General features: G+C 47.4%; 1 protein-coding gene across 2 annotated transcripts; it reads left to right on the forward strand.

The window, feature by feature from the left end:
* Positions 1–456: 456 nt before the first annotated feature.
* Positions 457–19,918, forward strand: SSTR1 (somatostatin receptor 1). 2 transcript variants are annotated; one of them, XM_044765533.2, is made up of 2 exons: positions 457–17,151; positions 17,586–19,918. In XM_044765533.2, the coding sequence occupies exon 2, from the start codon at positions 17,921–17,923 to the stop codon at positions 19,091–19,093; it is 1,173 nt and encodes a 390-aa protein (XP_044621468.1). In that variant the 5' UTR covers positions 457–17,151; positions 17,586–17,920; the 3' UTR covers positions 19,094–19,918. The 2 variants fall into 2 exon arrangements, with proteins under 2 accessions (XP_044621468.1, XP_044621469.1); XM_044765534.2 differs by having other exon boundaries at positions 458–17,151; positions 17,962–19,918.
* The last annotated feature ends 656 nt before the right edge of the window (positions 19,919–20,574 follow it).

Below are 20,574 nucleotides of genomic sequence, written 5' to 3' on the forward strand. Positions count from 1 at the left end.
CTGGCTCCCTGTCACCTGACACAACCCAGGAACTAAATGAGGCTTGGGACATGCTCTTCCCGAGAGGACACACTTAGTTTGCTTGGCCTTTCCTGCTGGTCTTTCCTTGGTGGCACTTCTTCCCTAATCTACACAGAGCACACACAATCAGCAAATTTAAACTGGAGAGTTATTTTAGTACTGTGGAAGAAAATGTTAGCATTGGAAAGATAGAGTCGGTTGGTTTTAAGTTCATGGTCTAACATTATTTAACGAGCATGACGGGGATTTCATGAATTAAACAGCCTCTTGCAGACAATCTCTTTGCACCGTCTCCTATTCACTTGACTCCTTCTTCTGTATTGGCAGCGCTCTGAGTGCTGACAACAGAATCCTCTCTGGCTGCTCTAAGGAGAAAATGGATTTATTAAAACAGCATAAGCAGGTATTTTATATAAAATACAAACAAATAAAAGAAAGGTTTAAAAAAATTCACCCTCTTCACACAAGTGCAATACCTTCGCAGAATACTCTTACTTTATTAGTTTCTTAGGGCTGCTGTAACAAGCTGCTATAACCTGGTGCCTTAAAACCACAGAAAGTTATTCTCTCACAGTTGTTGAGGCCAGAAGTGTGAAATTAAGGTGTTCTTCTGCCATGCTAACTCCGAAGCCTTCTGGGGAGAATCCTCCCCTGCCTTTTCCAGTGTCTGCTGGTTTCTTGTGGTCCTTGGCTCTTGGAAGCATCACTCCAGTCTCGGCCTCTGCCTTCACATGGCCTTCTTGCCTGTGTGTCTCTCTGTGTCCTCGCATTCTTCCAATGAGGACGCCAGTCACTGGATTTAGCACCAGCCCTAAATCTGGGATGATTTCATCTTGAGGTCCTCAACTAATTACATCTGCAAAGACTCTAATTCCCAATAAGGTCACCTTCTGAGGTTCTGGGCAGACATCAGTTTTGGGGGGATGCTATTCATCCCACTACTCTTACCATGACTGAAACTGGCTGGAGACCCTGAATTTCTCTCCCCAGGGCACCTCATTCTCTCAGGGCTCCCATTGTCACTCTCATACTCTGGTATTCCTCCATGTTTATCTGAAAAACACACCCTCCTTTGAGATGTGTCTCCTGGATATCTCCTCTTCTCCCCTTCCTCACTTGTTAAAAGACACAGAGATTTCCAGAGTAGATTTAAAACACCAATGACAAAATTAGCTATACATTACTTATGAGAATGTCGTGGTATTGAGTGGTGTCAAGTTAGCGGAGTTGGGACCGTCTCTGTTTGTTCTCAGGGTAAAGTGGGCAGAAATGCAGCAGCCATCACTGTCTGAAGGTCCTGGAAGTTAGCTGCAAGGAGAGAAGGGCAACAGCTGCCCTACACTGATCCACCAGTTAAGTTCCTACTCTGGCAATTGGATGGGCCTGGCTTACTAACATTTCCAACTTCTTCTAAACCTCTCCTTCAGACTCTTCCATTCCCAGCTCCTCCCACCATCGTATAAGGAATTATTGCTGTAATAATCCCCTTAGTCCATAATACTAATAGAGGTTCTATTTCCCTGATTAAATCCTGGCTACAGATAGAAAAACAACATTTCCCACTAGGATGCAGATTACATAAAGCAGATTTCCTTTTTTTTTTTTTTTGTCTTTTTGCTCACTGCTATGACCTTAGAACAGTGCCTGGCGTATACTAACTGGTCAATACAGTTTAGTTGAATAAATGTATAAGTAATATGAAGAGATTTGAGGAGAAGGTGGTGATACAGTTTTGAAAATGTTGAGCTGGATATGCATTTAGACCGCCTAAGCCAAGGTGTCTGGGAGGTAGCTGGTACCCAGGAAAGGCTCTAGTAGGGATGCAGATATGTGAGTCATCAGCCTGAAGGCAAAGTTGCAGCTGTGATGATGCATGAGCTTGCTCTTGGAGAGTGGACAGAGTGAGAAGATAGTTCTACCCCAGAGAACATCAACTTAAGTGACATGCAGAGAGGTAAGAGGAAAATTGACAAGGAAACAAAGGTGGCAGAAATCATTAAGGAGAGAATACTGACATTGCCATATGCAGGTGGAAAGTCTGTGATATAAGGTCCGAAATGCTTTCATTATACTAAAAAAGAGAACAGTGATGACCTTAACAAGAGCAGTTTGATGATGGAAATTGAGGTAGGAGCTAATTGTATTGTTCCTTCTAGAGGATTGACCCTGAGTGGAAGGAAGGAGACAGATGATAAATAATGGAGCAGAGAGGGTCAATGGAGGTTTTTTAACAACAACAACAAAAAAGGTGAGAAGGACCACGTTTAAAAAGCATATGTGCTTGTGTGTGGGGGGGTGTATAATTGATATTGCGCCTAATGGAACAGAGATAACTGAACTGAAATCTGTTATTTACTAGCTGTGAGATGCTGGGCAAGTTATAAAAAAAAAAATCTTTCTATGCCTCCGTTTCCTCATATGTTAAATGGAGGTATTATTGCCCCTGACTTAAATGCTTATGAAAATTAAACAAGATTTAATTTAATTAAACAAAAATTAATACAATTGAATAAGGTAAAATCCTTGGCACGGTGCCAAATATCTGAGAGCAATTAACATTAGCAGATGAGATACTTGCTGATGCTAAGGAGAAAGAGGAAGAGGAAGGCAAAGTCTGTAGAAGAGGGAAGGGGGATAATTTATGAAGGGTGTTCCCCGGGAAAGCTGGAGGGCAAGCAATTCCAAGCAAAGCGTGGGGGACTTTACCTTAGAAAGGAATATGTTTTCCACCAAGATGAGAGGGAAGCAAAGAAAGACGAGTTTGGCTGCTAACAAGCTTTGGGAGCAGAGTGGATCGAAGTGAGGGAGTTTCTGCCTCATGGGTGAACTCTATTTTTTCTGCGAAATAAGAGCAGAGGTCCAACCACTGAGAGTGAGGGAGAGACAGACCGAAGCGGGGGACCTGAACGGCTCTGATTTGAAGTAGCAGTTGTAGAGAGTAGAAAAAAGGACTGTGTAGGGATAGATCAAAGGCTGGTCAGGCAGGGTCATGCACCCAATTTGAGATGAAAAGTGATTTTTAGCAGTGACAATTCCATGGTATTGTGGAATTTCTCTACCTGCCACTCAGCAGCGTGAGCTTAGACATGGAGAACAGCCCAGTGGGTTGGTCAGGGGTTGGGATTTTGCTGGGCAATTGCAGAAGATGAACAGGGAAGCAGGAAAGCTGAGAGGACGCACAAGAAAGTATCTGAAGTGATGAATCCTGAGCCTAGTGAAGTAGGAAAAGCTGAAGTTATGAGGGGCTGAAGTTTGGGAGTTCTGAAGACTGAAGAACATGTCGGGTGGGACAAGGAAATGAGCTATTTGGAAGAGCAGATGCTTGTGTTTAGGGCATGGATTTTTCTGAAGTTGGTGAGAGATTTCCCCTGCCATTCCTGGTGCTTCCTTTCTTCCAGGATTGTGCCAAGCTCTCAGCAGTGCTGAAGTTCTGGAGACTCTTCTGGACATTGGTCATTTGTCTACATCAGTCGCAGCTCAACCATCCACGGGCCAGCTTTCAGGGTCCACCCCTCTGCTGCTCCCGCCCCTAGTTCAGGTGCAGGACTCCTGGGAGAGACTGGGCGTCCTCGCTCTAAACTCGAGCCTCCTCGCTGCAGTGCGTGACCGATGAACTTCCAGGCGCTGCCATCTTCGTGGAGCTTTGCCAGGGAGCAAAGCCCAGATGTCCTCTATCCTGGAACCCACAAACCTCTCGCTCGCCCCAGCCTCGTCATGTCTCCAGGGAGCTCTTTTTATTTGGGAGGAATATTTCTTCTCAAACCATATTTCCTCAGTGAGCATAGGCTTTATAGAATAAAAGCCAGGAAGCCAGTCACATACCACACTGAGGCAAGAACCAAATGTTTTGTTGCCTACTGAGCTGAGGAAATAAAGGATAAAACATTAGTTCAAATCTAATTATATATATATACAGTATCTTAAAGAATATGCTTGGTTTGTTTGGTTTGTATATTGTACTGTAAGGGAAAAATGATATATATATCAGAAAGATATATATATATATATATATATCACTTGAGAGTATGAAAAAGTCCATTTATTGGCAGAAATGACTGACTGATTTATACAGAAAATCACCCTTGACAATGGCAGAAAGGGAAGTTGCTGTGCTAGCCCCAGTGGTCTTTTTATCATGTTTCTCAATTTTAGAAAAAAAACCACACATAAAACTGCAGATGTTCTGTCGCGCATTAATTAGGAACACCTCCCTGCGATAGTGGAGGTCCATCAAACTTTGGAGAAGACATTGCATCTCAAATCCTATTGCAGGACCCTTTCTAGAGATTATCTCCTTTTAAAATTTTGCCAGAGTTTTTTTTTTTTTTTAAAGATTGGCACCTGAGCTAACAACTATTGCCAATCTTCTTTTTTTTTCTGCTTCTTCTCCCCAAATCCCCCCAGTACATAGTTGTATATTTTATAGCTGTGGGTCTTTCTAGTTGTGGCATGCAGGACGCTTCCTCAGCATGGCCTGATGAGCGATGCCATGTCGGCGCACAGGATCCGAACTGGCGAAACCCTGGGCCACCAAAGCAGAGCGCGCTGTCTTAACCACTCGGCCCCGGGGCCGGCCCCTCCCCTGGAGTTTTGATGGTGTCAGGTTCTTACTGCTTGATAGGGACAGGTGATTTGATGGCCCACAGCGGTGTTAGTTATTCAAAGATTTCTACAGTAATGTCATAGCTTCCCAAATAAAAGTCGTCTCAAAAATATCCCTTATGTAGGGGCTGGCCCCGTGGCCGAGTGGTTAAGTTCGCGCGCTCCGCTGCAGGCGGCCCAGTGTTTCGTTGGTGCGGACATGGCACTGCTCATCAAACCATGCTGAGGCAGCGTCCCACATGCCACAACTAGAAGGACCCACAACGAAGAATACACAACTATGTACCGGGGGCTTTGGGGAGAAAAAGGAAAAAAAAAATAAAATCTTTAAAAAAAAAAATCCCTTATGTACATTTTTTATTTCTTCTTTCATCATTCTTACAGAGAATTGCAGTGTTATTCTGTCTCAAAGCCAGGAAGCCAGTCACATGCCAAAGCCGAGGCAAGAACCAAATGTTTTCTTGCCTACTGAGCTGGGGGAATAAAGGGATAAAACATTAATTCAAATCTAAAAAAAAAAATACACAGTATCTTAAAGAATATGATTGATTTGCTTAGTTTGTATATTGTACTGTGTGGGAAAAACAATATATGTATCAGAAAGATATACGTATATAGGTGTATATATATATATATATATTGCTTAGAGTATGCCCCAAGGAACCAAATCAAGGCGTTATGCATCAGCAGAAACCAGGAATTATCGACAGTGTACAAAGTGGCACTGGCCTGAGATTAGTCTGTCATCTGATTCTCCCTCTGGAGACACAAGGTCTCATCTCATCCACACCCAGACACACTCAGTAACACGCGCATTCTCTGACAAGACTGAGCAATATTTCCTCCGTTCTCCCTAGCCACTCAGTCCTGGTTTTAATATAGCTGGAATATCTCGGGTAGCTTTACCAAGATGTAAACCTTATCATGAAGGCTTAGTTCAAAATTTAAGTTGTTTCAGCTGTCAACCGAAAGACAACTGTATCAAATTGAAAACTTTTCTCTGCTGAAGTTCTCAATGTTAAAATCTCCCCCTGGTGGATTTTAAGAGCATGTGTTTTCACAAATAGAATTGGATAGAATTTTCCAAGAAAATAAATAGATGCTAATATTTTGCAGGTATGAAAATCAGATCTTTTCATCTCTAAGTTTAGAGGGGAAAACATTGTAATTACCTAAACACTTACCACCAAAAAACAAAAAATTCTAACACTAAAGTAGAATCGTTTTGGTTTACTTTAGTCTCATGCACAGTGCGAGTATTGTTTTACGATTTTTTCTCTTATGTGACTACCCTCTAGTGAATTAAGGCATCTTTAGGGACTAAAAATGCTAATTTCCCACTTAATTGTTTAGTGAAGAGAGGCATCGTGTTTCAATTAGGAAAGAGTGTGCCCCCCTCTAATGCAGCTGGCATCTGTATATTCTCATCCTTATTACAGCTGTCAGTCAAATCAATGAAGGCCTAAGTGCAAAGCCCGGGACCACTTGAAATGTGCATGCACTTGCCCTAGGGAAGAGGAATTTATTTTTTAAAATTGATTTTGATTCAGCAGCAATCCTTCTCTCTTTCCTGGGAATACATTTTGGCTGTAACTTCGCGGAGTGAGTACAAATTTCAGAGCAGCTCTTCATCCTTCCCCCTCTACCTAGGGACTCTGCTGACCCACGCTTGCTTGAGGTGGGGCAAAAGCGAGGCGGGACAACAAGACGGGAACAAAGCTGAAACACTACACAGAACTATGCACACCAGAGAAGGTGTTAGGCTGCCCGCAGCGCTGGTCATCACCTGTGCAGAACTGAGAAACGGTGCTCAGCAGTTCATGGAAAACTCATTTCGTCGGCGCCGATATACCAATGGCCCATCAGTCTTCAATTCTTTGCAATAATATTTTATTAAGGCTAAATTTTTTCAGAACATATAATTCTAAATTTCTAATGGGGGGCAAAGGGGTTACTCTTAAATGATTAGGCAACGTAAATGAAGGAGAATGCTGAAGTAATTGTTGGATTCACTGAGGAAAACATAAATCACAAAAACGACAAGTTTGCTGTTTGTGTAATTTCTTGACATCAAAACCACCCTTTAATTGAGTGAGTTCAGTGAGAGAGAAGACCACAGCAGCATGGATGGTGCTTAAGAGCACAGGCCTTGGGCTAGAGTACCAGCCAAATCCGAGCTTTGACTTTTTTCAGCTGTGTGACTTTAGCACGTTATTTAACTTCTCTGTGCCTTGGTTTCTTCCCCTGCAAAATGAGGGCAGTAAGTAGAAGCTTTCTCATAGTGTGCTTGGCAGGGTGAAAGATGGCAGAACTCTAAGAGGAAAGTCTTAGCACACAGGGACTCCAGAGCTTCTTCGTTCACTTTCAGACATTAACAGCCTCGTTTTCAAACATTATAAAAAGTGATGTTTTCTCAATTGAAACTTTAATTTCCTATTCAATATAAAGCTCCTTGTCCCTGCATGGGCTCCAGCCTAACCCATGCTTAGATCCTACAGTAGGGAAGAGGGAACGGTTGGATTCTTGACTGTTTCTTCACACTAATTTCCCACTTCTCCTTCACTCCTTTCTCTGCCTCTGGCTCTGGCAGGGGAAGGGAAGAGTCTTAGACAGGAAAGTTCTTCCTCGACTCTTGTAGTTATAATCGTGCACTGGTGTCCTCCGGGAGGGGCTCTTTCTCTTGTGGAGTTCTTTGGAGGGCTCTCCAGCATTGCCCCCACTCCTTACTCGAGTGCTCCCACTGTGCCCTTTGCTGGCCTGCCCGATATCCACTGCCAGCTGGCCATGTTCCCCACTCAGCTCCTCCTCTGGCACACAAACTTCCCGCTCAGGTCATCTCACTGTGTCAGGCAGAGTGGGTATGTCGAGGAGCTCCCCGCTCTCTGCCTGCTGTGGAGTTCACTCCAGCTCATGGGAAACACAGCTTCTGCTCCACTCTCACTAGGAGACAGCTTTCTCCGCCCGTAGACTTTTCTCTTCACTCTGTCATCTAGGTCCAGCCGCTCTCTTGCTCACCTTTAAATTTTCCAAGTAAGAATCAGGCACCAATCTCTGTGACTTACCAAGGCCAGGGGACACCTGACAAGCTCTCCAAGTGGTTTTATAGAAGCCCCCACGCTTTACTGATGGGGTAAGAACCCGCCTTCCATGGGAGGAAAAGTGCACGGCACTCTGAAAACCCTCCCTAAGGAAACAGTCTCTATCCTCCTCTTATGTACAGACTGCAGGCGGGCGACGGCCTGAGGGGTGGACTAGCACCCCTCTTTAGAATGTGGGTACATTGTCCAACTACAGTTACCAGCTTGGGAGCTCAGGGGTCTGGTTAGAAACCGAGACAAAAAGAAAAGTTGTAGCAAACTCAGAGGGCGCCTGTGTCCCATTCAAACAGTTGGGTTGAGTCCATGAATACAGGAGTACCTTCAGTCCTCAGCATGTGAACAGACTGGATTGACTCTGGTACGATGCTGATAGAACTGATTAACATTTTAGAGTTATTTTAGCTGAATGTACAACATGTACTAAAAGCTAGTATTAAGTTCCTGAGCGAGAGGCAAAAACGAATTTCTGAAGTTCCTTTGATTCAAAAATAATGTTACATTGTAATCCATACTTTAGAAATTAGTTTATATAGCTAAATGCTTATAGAGCTTACCACATGCCAGAACCTGTTCTAATCACTTTGAAAATATTTAATCCTTTCAACAACCCTATCAGGTAGATGCTCTATTATCTTCACTTTATGAAAGAGGAAACTGAGGCACAGGCGGGTCAAATAACATGCACAAGGTTAAGTACATGGAAAATATGTGAGTTAAACCCAAAAGTTTGTCATTAGACAACTACACCATGTAAACAACATCCTGTGGTTTACATTACCATAGTACCATGGCAGTTCCAAGAGGTGAGCACAGCACAGCGGACGCCAGCACACTGGGGAGCCCACTCAGCCATGGGGCTGGAGGGACCACCTGGAAGACAACAGACTGCTCCAGCTCCTGTCTCAGTTCCTTCTACCACCTTCTGCTGGGTACATTTTATTTGCTATTTAATTTGCACCATAATATGTTAATTTCTAGAATAAATTTATTAGAATTTTTCTGAAAGTAAACATAATTAAGGAGGAAATAAATCAGTGAATGCTCCACTTAACAGACCAGGTAGGTACTTTATGGCCAGGAATCTTTTCTTAAATTAAAAAAAAAAGCTTTTATTATTTTTACAGTATTTAAAAAGCAGTATGCACTCATGGCTGAAAAAGTAGAAAATGTCTATATACAAAAGAAAGACGAAAGCATCCATAATCCAACTGCCTCATGATACCCACTGGTAACGTCTTAGTAACCATCCTTTCCGCCCCATGCGTATATATGCTCTTTTGCGGGGGGGGCTGTGTGTGGGCGGGTAGGTGCATATGCACCCATTTAATGGGTTCATATAATTTTGAAATAGACTTTTCACACTTAGCAATGTTTTGAATGTCTTTCCGTGTCAATAAAAATTCATCGGTGACACCATTTTTAGTGTTTAATTACTATTATATTGTATTAAATACAAGATAATATATTTACTGCCTCCTTTGCCCAATCCAGTTTTTCACTGTTAAGGTGTAACAGGCCATTGTTTACTGGCACTTTTGCGGCCCAGATGTCACACAAGCCAACCACACTTCCGTAACACCTTCTCCCACCTATTCCTCCAAGGGCCTGAACCCCATTTTGTGCTGTTACTTGTTTGCATCAACTGTTATTTATATAATATTTTTCTTTTTGCCTAGAGGAGGAGCCAAATTTTATTATGGAATGGGGAAGGGCCAAGGGGACAGGCAGCAAAGGGTACAGTGGCTGGTGCAGCATCTTTTCTCCACCTTCTCAGTGGCCTGGGTCGAACATCTGTGCTGAAAGTTCTCCCAAAGACCCAGCTGTTTCGTTTGGTTGGCTTACCTTGACCGTTATAAATCTAGCTTAGCATCTGTTCAATAAAATATGTCCCGTCATACTGCCGTCATTATGATCTGACCGGATTTGAATTCAGACTCCAGCATTCCTCACCAGCTCTGCACTGGAATTGGCCCCACCGGCAGCTCATCCACTTCGACTTGCACCCCCGGCTCTGTCCTGCCCTGTGAGCAGCCTCCCGCACATGAGCATGGATACCCCAGCCCCCATGGCCAAGCTCGTGCCTCATCTGCCTCATCCTCCTGCAAACAGTCACCTCTCAGGTACCCGCTCAGCCTTGAGGTGTCTGCATCTGCCAGAAGTGGGCTTGGGGCCCCTGAGCAGGGCGTGACAGGGTCTATGCTCTCTAGAAGGTACTGATTAAAAATGAATCGTTAATTATTTACAACTGAGTCTTTGTTAATTCCCATGTGAATTTTGCACTACCACCAATGAGAGAAACATGATAATTGAAAACCAGATGTTTTTTAAACCCAGAATTGTTGTAGGAGACAACTGCATATAAAGTGTGATTATGGAAGTTAACCCCAAGCCCATTTGTCCTACCACGTGCCTGAAGTGGTCCCTCCCCACCCAAGTGTCTTCCCCAACTAGCCTTCCTTCTGCCCTCTAGTTCCTACCGTCAAATGTACTCATATGCACACATTTCTGCTCTGAAGCAGCTCCTTGATTTTGTTTGTTTTTTGAATGTTGGCATTGGGAACACCAGCAGCCTGTTAGCACCCATTCTCCTGGACAAGCTTAGGGGCTCCCATGCTCTTCTCTGACACATAGTCCAGAGCAGGCACGGTCTTGCCTCACTGCTCAAGAAGAACAGCAGTTTTTCCCAATTTGCTGAGAAAAAGAAGGAGTGCCTTGTTAAAGGTTTCTCCGTTTTAGGTTTGGCTCTCTCACACGTTGACCTCCTGGCTTTTCTCTTCCTTGTGTGTGAACTGAGGCCAGTGTCTCACGGAGCACAGCCCCCAGGAGGACCTCACTGAGGCTTACTCTGCAAAGGTTACTGCTTACTGAATCTGCTTTCCTAGGGCCTGGAAATCTCAACGGAAACAAGCAGTGGGTCCACCAGGTTCAAAGAGCCATCTGGATGATATCTAAAGATGTTCTCTAAATTATTATGAGTTTAGGAGGAAAAAAAAAAGAGCGGGATGCTGGGGTGTAGCTTAAGGGTGGCCGGCCCTACCTCAGCAGCATCCCTGGGGCAGAATCACAGATGCTGCTGGAAGAAGCCTCCCCAGGCCTGGGCTCCGCGTCTTCGCGCCAGTCAGGGCTGCTCAAGCATCAGCTCCATCCCTCCCCTTTCCATCTAACCCAGGCCCAACACGCCCACCTCCCAGCGCTCTCTGGCCCCACATCCCTACCTCCTTCTTAGAACTTACCACTAACTGCAATTACAGTACCACGTGCCTCGTTCGCTCTTTCTGCCCCATTAGAATTTCACAGGAAACTAGTGAATCTTGGCCACTGTGCCTCCAGTGCCTAGAAAAGCGCCCAACACCCAGAGGGTCCTCAATAAATATTTGGTAAATTAATGAATAGATCATTCTTTTTTTATTAAAACCAAGAATTATTCGTACAGAGCGGAATTCTGCTATTAATTTTCAGGTCCTTTTCACTAAGAAGTGGGGGCAAAAATATGACCATGTACAGTACAGCTACAGAATTATCTATTCTACTATAGTCTGAATTTTACTTCCATGAAGAATTCTTTAAAAAATAATAGGCTATAGTACTCAGAAACCAATGCTTTGGTTAATTGTGTAAAGAGTGAAATTTTGGCTCAGCCAGTCAGTCAACAAAGAATGGTGACTTCCTAATCAGGCCAGGTGGCCCCATCTGGCCTGTGCTATCATCTTACTTCCCTCATCTGACAGGAACGGGTTAGGCTGTCACACAGGCTGCTTCCGCAAGGACAAGGTAAAAGACCATTTTGTGCTGCGTAGAGAAAAAAGAAGAGAGGCAAGGCCTAGTGCTGGTCAGCGTGAGGCAGCCTGCCCTCAGGAGGAGAGAGTGACAGGTGACCCAGGCATTCCCTTCCTGGACCGCTCTCAGTGGTCCCAAGCCCAGAGCTCGCAGACATCACCCCCTTCTTCCTACTCCCAGCAGAAGTCAATGATGAGTCCAACACAGAACCACACTGGCCAATTCTACCTTAAATGTGCAAAGAAGAAAAGATGGATACTGTAAGTTGCTTCATGTCATCTAAACAAAGCAGTGTTGCGGCCGATGGAGCACGTGGCTAGGCTCCTGCCTCGACATCCTTAAAATGCGCACAAAGTGGCTGGATCAGGATGGCAGGTGTTATGATGGCTACAGGGATTTAAACCGTTCTCTAATTACATGTCTTTTTGTTTTTAATCAAAAATAAAAGTTTGTATATCTTAAAAATAAAAGATGGCCACATAGCTTTCATCTACCCAACTGGCTTTCCTTCCCACACTCAGCCCTTTGTGATCTCTGGACTGTCCCTTAGCTGGTGAAGCTGACTGACAGCTACAACCCTCTCCAAAGGAACAGCCCTTTCTCAAGGAATGGGTGATTTGCTGTAAGTGTTTAAACTCTGCTCAAAACCAAACATCAATAGAGGCATCAAAAAAAAAAAAAAAACAAAAATATCGTTTTGTGACTTTGAAAGTATTTTTCGTAGTTTCCGCTTAAAAAAAAAGCCAAAAAAGATTTTGACAAAATTGTTTGAAACTAATGTAATCGGTCTTGAGATCCTTGACTTACGGAGAGCACATTATAGAAAACTGTATCGCTGGTAAGGATTATTCAAATAATACAGGTAACACGGGGCTAGTTTTGTTCTATTTTTGTTTATCGATCCATAATAATGAATACTTTCCCGTGTGGGTCAAATTCTTGTTTTTAGAAATATTATTTAGCAGTAGAGAATCTATAGGGGAAAATGTGAGTGGTTGCACCCTGTGTGTCTTTCTTGAAAGCACAAAAAAGACTGTGCTGTGCTCTTTCAGAGAAGAGACAATAGCGGTGGGCTAGGGCAAGTTTCCTGAGATCAGTGATAAAGTAAGCCACGGGCTACCAGGGACACCGTGAGGTGACGGGGCATCCCTGGGGTACGAGGTCCAGGATTGTCCTCAGCCTTATAGCTCCCTTTGTACTCTGGCAACTTTCTTATTAGACTGTCATAATTTTATCTGCCTCGTGGCAGACTGTCCTTAAGTGACACTTGACTCTGCTGTGGGACATATTGTGTGGTGCTCGCCCCTTATACCCAGCTTGGGCCCATCTGCCCAGACCAGTGTTTGTAAACACAGTGCTGCTGCTGATGATGGTGCAGACTGTGTTCCAGGAAGTGTTCCCTTTACTCCCTGGCCCCAGCCAGCCCCTTACCACTGGCACAGGGCAGAGGAGCTCATTGGAGGATCACCACAGGCTCAAGTGGAAAAACCACATTAGTAACGATTGTGACAGAAGCAGAGTCTGAGCTCCTGATAATTATTATTCCACCAAACCAAGTGACTCAGGATTGCAATTAAAAAGAAATGATCTTCCACGTATAATGGCTTTCACACTGCATGATACTATTTAAATAACCATCATTAGCTACTAAAGTATGTACTACCCATTTTCCAGAGCCCTTCCTCTGCCAAGAAATCTAAGACCAAGAATGATCAATGAATGAGTCATCAGCATGATAATTGTTGATATAGGACATGCAAATTGAAATGATTTGAAATGATTTAAATGAGTAAGAAATTATTATAGATGGAGATGTGACATGGATGTTAAAGCTTTTCTTTTAAGAGGCTCAAAGTTCATTTCTTTGCATCTACGTCTTATGGGTTAGAAGAAAAGAAGGTACTATCTATGGGATGCCTTGGAAAAGTAAAGCAAGGAGGTGTTGGTCCAGGAACTGTGCTGTGTGCTGGGGATATGGAGATAAATAAAATATAGCCTCTGTTCTCAACCAACTTACTGATTTAGGAAGGGTGACAGACAAGTATACAAAAAAGTCACAGCACAGTGTGATAAATACAGTACTCGGAGTGCGCACCTTACGTGATAGAACAGGCGAGTGGAGCTTGTCAGAGGGCATTGAGATGGGGGAAGAAAATAAGCCTACTTAAGAACCCGCAACTTGAGGGCCGGCCCAGTGGTGCAGTGGTTAATTTCGCACGTTCTGCTTTGGCTGCCCGGGGTTCGCCGGTTCGGATCCCGGGTGCGGAGGTGGCACCACTTGGCATACCATGCTGTGGTAGGCGTCCCACATAGAAAGAAGAGGAAGATGGGCACAGATGTGAGCTCAGGGCCAGTCTTCCTCAGCAAAAAGAGGAGGATTGGCAGCAGATGTTAGCCCAGGGCTAATCTTCCTCAAAAAAAAAAAAAGAAAAGAATAAGCAACTTCCTAAATGAGGACTTTTCATTCTCCCCTTCTTGGAAGCCATCTTTTTTCTTCTGTCCTATCACAGAGGCATAGGAAAGATAGTTACCAAAGAAGGGAGACCTGGAGGGCCAGTAACTGTCATGGAGATAACAAACTTATCCTGAGGTTTTCCAAGGATTTGGATACATGAATTAAAAAAAAAAAAGAAAAGGTTTTAAATAAGACATGGAGATTGTGGAGTCCTGACTCATGGGCCTTGTTCTTTACACATTATCACACTCCCATGCCTACACTAGGGTTCCTGTTTCATAAGGAAATGTTTACATTAAACTGGGGTCTGAGGGGAAGGCAGGTTCCTACCTGGGCTCCTGCTCTGAACATAATTTAACAGCAGCTGCAACCCCATCACACGTTGTTGAGCCCAGAAACGCCGGCTTTTGCTCAACTGTTTCTGTCTGTACACGGAGTAGCCCACAGGTACCATGTTAAGAAATACACAAGTGCATGGCTCCTGTCCACCACAACCTCTCCTTTTACTGAAGTAAAATTTACGTGACATAAAATTCATAATTTTAACAATTTTTAAAATGTTCAATTCAGTGGCTTTTAGTACATTCACAGTGCTGTGCAGCCACTTCCATTGTCTAATTCCAGAACTTTCTCATAACCCAAAAAAGAAACTCCATTCCCATTAGAGAGTCATTCCCCATTCCCTCTATGCTCGACCCCTCCCCTGCCAACCCCTACTCTGCTGATAATTATCTCTGTGGATCTGCCTTTTCCGGATGTTTCATATAAATGGAATCATGCAACACATGCCCTTTGTGTCCGGCTTCTTTCACTTTGCATAATGTTTTCACGGTTCATCTACAGTGTGGCGTGTATCCATACTTCATTCCTTTTTGTGGGTGAATAATCTATTTGAGAGGATAGACCACATTTTGTTTATCCATTCATCAGTTGATGGATATTTGACTTGTTTGACTTTTTGGATATTACGAATAGTGCTGCTATGAACATTCGTGCACAAGTTTTTGTTGAAACACCTGTTCTCAGTTTTGGGGGGTAAATACCCCGGAGTGGAATTGCCAGGTCACATGGCAGTTCTATGTTTAACTTTTTGAGGCATCGTCAAACATTCCGAGGCTGCTGCATCGTTTTTCACTCCCACCAGCAACATAGAAGGTTTCCAATTTCTCCACATGCTTGCCAACATTTGTTGTTTTCCTTTTTAAAAAAACTATTATAGCCACCCTAGTGGGTGTAACGTGGTATCTCATTGTCAATCTCTTTTTATGGATAAATAATTCCTCATAGAAACCACTTCAGAAACAAAAAAAAGCATGCTCATGTCAGAGCTAACATTTTCTTCTTTTGTAGATGAGGCGACCACTACACTGGTAGATTTCCCTAAGATGGGCTGCAAAGCGAACTCAGGAGATTCCGGACAACAGAGCTGAGCCTTACCGGCTCCCATCACCCACTCCCTGCAGCAAGCAGGATCCACGTCAAGTTGTCTAAAGGATGCCTATTGAAATGTCAGCCCCCTGTGGAATAGCCAGGTGTCTTTAGTCAGTGACTGGCAAAAAGGCATCTGAACCATTTTGAGGCTTGGCTAGTAAAAAGCATCTCCAAGAAAAAAAGCCTTTTTTTTTTTATGAACATTCATTTTTTTTTCTCCACACGTGCTGTACTTTTAAGGAAAATGAAATACAACTAGCCATGAATTCCACCTCCCACTTTAGATGAAGTAATTTGTTCAGATAAAGCAATGGATTACACAGCTTGGGCCTTATGAAATTTCAAATTCCTTCCTAGCACATTTCTCATCAATAATTCAGTGTCCATTACACATATTCCTGTGAGATTCTCTCATGGTGTATGTAATCTCTGATTGCTATAATCAACACACTACAAAAGTTATTCTTTTCCTTTCAGGAGCGCTTAGTTTTGAGAATTAAAACACATATACGCACATGATTACTCAGATAAAGCAAGAGGGCAATAGGAATTTTTTTTTTTTCAGTTTCTGCATCCATTTCTGCCTTCTGGGCTGTCTGGTACAAATAACCTCAGCGAGGAGTTTAGTTTCTCTTGAAGTTTGCCTCTCCGCAGTGTAAACTGTAGTGACGGGAAGAGAAGCTGAGACATCGCACAGTGGGTGCCGTCTAGTTGGGAGGAAACAGGAACTAACTAGAAACTGGAGACAAAGCTAAAGCTTGAAAGAGGCCCAGCTCTGGTCTGCTTCGGGGAGGTCTTCCTGGGAACCCGCATGTTCCAGATAAAGACTTGAAGGGATCTTGAAAAGGACCGGGGGAACTGATGGAGTGATCCTTCGTTGGACTGGAAAACCCAAGGGAGCCTAGACTAGGGACCCTGAGGAGTCGGGGAGGTCTTTAAAAATCATGGTAATCGACCATCCGTTCTTTTGTTTACACAGAAACCGTTCAATTCCTAAATGAAGTGAAGAAACTTTAGGAGTGTCTACATCGATTTCTGTGTCTTAAAGATTTAGGGCACGTGAACTAGAGCTGGGTCACACGTGCAGGGGCCTCAGCAAAGGCTGAAAGCCTGGTATTTCACGGAAGGACTCGAATGTGGTCCTGCTGTTCCTGGAGACAGGTCTGGCCAGCTGTAAGGCCAGCCCTCCGTGGGTTTAGAGGAGTTGGCATCTCGGCTCGCCCAGGCCTTTACACTCGCCTCCCCCCGGGACCCGCCAACTCTCCCGGGCACAAAGTACAGCAGGGACGCGGGCGGGGCCTTTCCAGGCGGCGCAGCCGTGTCCTCCTCCCGTGAACACCTAGATGGATTTCCAATACCGCGCCGGGCACGGTGGGGAGGGCGCCCAGGCTCCTTCCGCGCTCCCAGCCGCGCGTCCGCCTTTCTGCAGTCGATATTCCTCCGGGAGACGCAGGGGGCTCTGGGCCCGACAAGCTTTATTAAGAGATTCGCAATGGTTTACTCAGGCCCTTGAACGCTCCCGCCCGAGAAGAGCTGCCCGCGGCGTGGTAACGCAGAAGCCCCTCCTGCGCGGCTGTGGTCTTTCCTCCTAACGCTCGCGGCTTAGGGTCAGTTTGCGTGACTCCAAGAGCAGCTGCGTGGGCGCCCGTGCGGGGTCCGGCCCCAAGAAAGGAGTTGGACCCTGCAAAGAACGTCACCGCGCTACCAGACCTCCCGGGCACTTTGCACGCGCCATCTACGCGTCGGTCTGGAGGTAGCGTGCCCTGGGTAAGGAGGACCGGGAGCTTCCGCGGCGTGTCTGAGGGGCACGGCCGGCAGGGACAGGGGCGGGAGGTTTAGGGCCCGGGACGATTGGACCAGAGCGGAGTTGGGGTCCCTTAGGGCAGGGCAGCAACTGAGGGAAACTGAGATGAACTCCAGACATCTGTGCCTGGGGTCTGCTTCATTCTTTGCTTTGGATAAGAGCCGGGTGGGATGGGACGGGATCCAGATCTTTGGTTCCCACCCATCCTCCAGGAAGGCGGAGGAACGCCCCGGGTCCCCCTGAGCGGCGGGTAAAGGGTGCTGCAGGGGAACCCCGGAAACAGCTGCTCGAGTTGATCCTAGCGCAGGACTGGGAAGGAAAAACATTGGGCGAGGGGTGATAAAGCACCCATATCGCCTTCCTCCCTCTTTTTCTCCCCCCTCCTCCCTTTTCGTAGCTGCTGACGTGCTGGTGGTACCTATTAATCATTCACCAGCCCAGGACCGTGCTAGTTAATGGCTGTGCCGCGCGGGGCTCCAGCCTCCCAGCCTCCCCTCTCCACGCTCGCGTGTGCCCAGGCGCCCCGGAGCGGCAAGCGGCTGGGCGCAGGCAGCCTCTGGGCGATGCGCCCCGCCGGTGTGGGTTGGAGCCGCGCTCCCTGCAGCCGCTGCGCGCTCCCCCGAAGCACCCGGCGGCGGTGAGGTGCGAGCCGGCAGCCGGGGTGCCAAGTGAGGGCGCAAGCAGCGGGGGCGCGAAGAGAGCGCCCCAGCCTCATCGGCCCCATCAGCCGAGATGTTCCCCAATGGCACCGCCTCCTCTCCCTCCTCTCCTAGCCCCAGCCCGGGCAGCTGCGGCGAAGGAGGCGGCAGCAGGGGCCCCGGGGCCGGAGCTGCGGACGGCATGGAGGAGCCGGGGCGGAATGCGTCCCAGAACGGGACCTTGAGCGAGGGCCAGGGCAGCGCCATCCTCATCTCTTTCATCTACTCCGTGGTGTGCCTGGTGGGGCTGTGTGGGAACTCCATGGTCATCTACGTGATCCTGCGCTACGCCAAGATGAAGACGGCCACCAACATCTACATCCTCAACCTGGCCATCGCCGATGAGCTGCTCATGCTCAGCGTGCCCTTCCTGGTCACCTCCACGTTGCTTCGCCACTGGCCCTTCGGCGCGTTGCTCTGCCGCCTTGTGCTCAGCGTGGACGCAGTCAACATGTTCACCAGCATCTACTGTCTGACTGTGCTTAGCGTGGACCGCTACGTGGCCGTGGTGCACCCCATCAAGGCAGCGCGCTACCGCCGGCCAACCGTGGCCAAGGTGGTGAATCTGGGCGTGTGGGTGCTATCGCTACTCGTCATCCTGCCCATCGTGGTCTTCTCGCGCACCGCGGCCAACAGTGATGGCACGGTGGCCTGCAACATGCTCATGCCGGAGCCTGCCCAGCGCTGGCTGGTGGGCTTCGTGTTGTACACATTTCTCATGGGCTTCCTGCTGCCAGTCGGGGCCATCTGCCTGTGCTACGTGCTCATCATCGCCAAAATGCGCATGGTGGCCCTCAAGGCCGGCTGGCAGCAGCGCAAGCGCTCGGAGCGCAAGATCACCCTGATGGTGATGATGGTGGTGATGGTGTTTGTCATCTGTTGGATGCCTTTCTATGTCGTACAGCTGGTCAACGTGTTCGCAGAGCAGGACGACGCCACGGTGAGCCAGCTGTCGGTGATCCTCGGCTACGCGAACAGCTGCGCCAACCCCATCCTCTACGGCTTCCTTTCGGACAACTTCAAGCGCTCTTTCCAGCGCATCCTGTGTCTCAGCTGGATGGACAACGCTGTGGAGGAGCCGGTCGACTACTATGCCACGGCCCTCAAGAGCCGCGCCTACAGCGTGGAGGACTTCCAGCCGGAGAACCTGGAGTCTGGAGGCGTCTTCCGTAATGGCACCTGCACATCGCGGATCACCACGCTCTGAGCCTGGGCCTTCCAGGGGCCCTGAGCCAAGGGAGGGGGAAGATGAAGGGAAAGGGAGACCGGGTGCGAGAGGTGAAAGTATCCGGTGCCTCAGGGTGCTGTGGGGCAAAGTGGGGCTAGGACACTGTGCGCTCTGGGTGGAGAGACCTGGGAAAGGCGCGCAACAAGGGTGGAACTGGGCACTTTGCTTATACACTGGGAAGGCTTGCGGGCCCCTTTCTCTTCTGTCTCCTGCTTTCGCTCCTCCCTCTACTGCGCTTGCCCTTCTGCACCCCTCCGTGCTCCCCACTCTGTAACTTCGATCTTTCCTTCCGCGGGTCCCGCCGGTGCAGATCAGGAACTCATCAACGTCGCCAACTCAGCCTGACCTTCAGTTTCTCCAGCCGTAATTTCTGTTTAAGCTGAGCCACGGTTACCGCCACGGGTTTCCCTCGGGGTGAGTCCCCGGCTTCCCCTTAGCCTCGCCCTGCCGTGCCCCGCCCCTCGCCTTGTTCTGCCTGGTGCCCCTAGCGGAGTCTGGAGAACCAGCGCTCTCCCTCTGCTCAGCCCTACTTGAAGGGAAGTCGGACTTGAGAAAGAACGAAGCAGCTGGTCTTTTCTCCTCCTCGGTGAAGCACCCTTGCCCGACCCCCTCCAGCACTCCCGCTCCACCCAGAGCCGAGCGAGTGGCTTAGAAAAATCACTCCCGCGCTTCGAACCCCAGGCATTCTGCAGCCCCCATTCAAATCTCCCTTTGGAGCGAAAGGAGCTGAGAACAAGCGACCGAGGGGTTTTTAGAAGATTCAGGGGTTTGGGTGAGAAGGAGTTGCAATGGAAGCCACCCTCCCAGGGGGTCACAACCGGCGCTTTTGGTTTCAAAGACCAAGCGCCGGGCGCTCCCGGGACAGCGGTCTGCGCGCGGCCGGGCGGGGCGGGGCGCGCTTTCCCGGCGGCAGCAGCGTGGCCGCGGACACCCCGGGCTTTCTCCCTCGCCGAGGCTTCCGGGGTGCAGATCTGAGAGTGACGACAGACTCGGTTTCCTGCTCCGGTTTACCTAGAAGACGCGGCACTCGGGCAGGGACCTCGGGGGGCGCTTTCGGGTCCCCGGCCAATCCCGACCGCGTCGCCGCCGCCCGCGGGCTGGAGAGCGCGGCCTGCCGGGCGCCTAAGGGGAGCTGCCTTTCCAGCGGTGCCTACTAAGTTATTTTCTCGTTTAACATATTTATTTATTTATTTGTGGTGTTTGGACACGCGTTTCTGCTTTCTTTCCGCTACTCGGCTAGCCCAGGGCCTTTCTTCAGGACACTGGGGGTGGGGGTGGAGGTGGCGTGCGGGGAGGCTCTCTCCCCGACGCCCCCTCAAAACCTCGCCTCTTTGCTGGGCCATCTTTTCTTCTCCTTTCCTCCAGCCTTTCTAGTTTGGCTTGGGTCCAGTGAAGTTTGGAGAGTTTTTCATACTTTTCTTATGTAGTCCCTTGTTTGTCATAATAAATAAATAAGGTGG

This window comes from Equus asinus, chromosome 2 (assembly GCF_041296235.1).
Source record: "Equus asinus isolate D_3611 breed Donkey chromosome 2, EquAss-T2T_v2, whole genome shotgun sequence".
Classification (NCBI taxonomy): domain Eukaryota; kingdom Metazoa; phylum Chordata; class Mammalia; order Perissodactyla; family Equidae; genus Equus; species Equus asinus.

Bases quoted from the DNA above. Each gene is read 5' to 3' on its own strand.
- SSTR1 (XM_044765533.2), top strand. From the start codon at position 17,921: ATGTTCCCCAATGGCACCGCCTCCTCTCCCTCCTCTCCTAGCCCCAGC.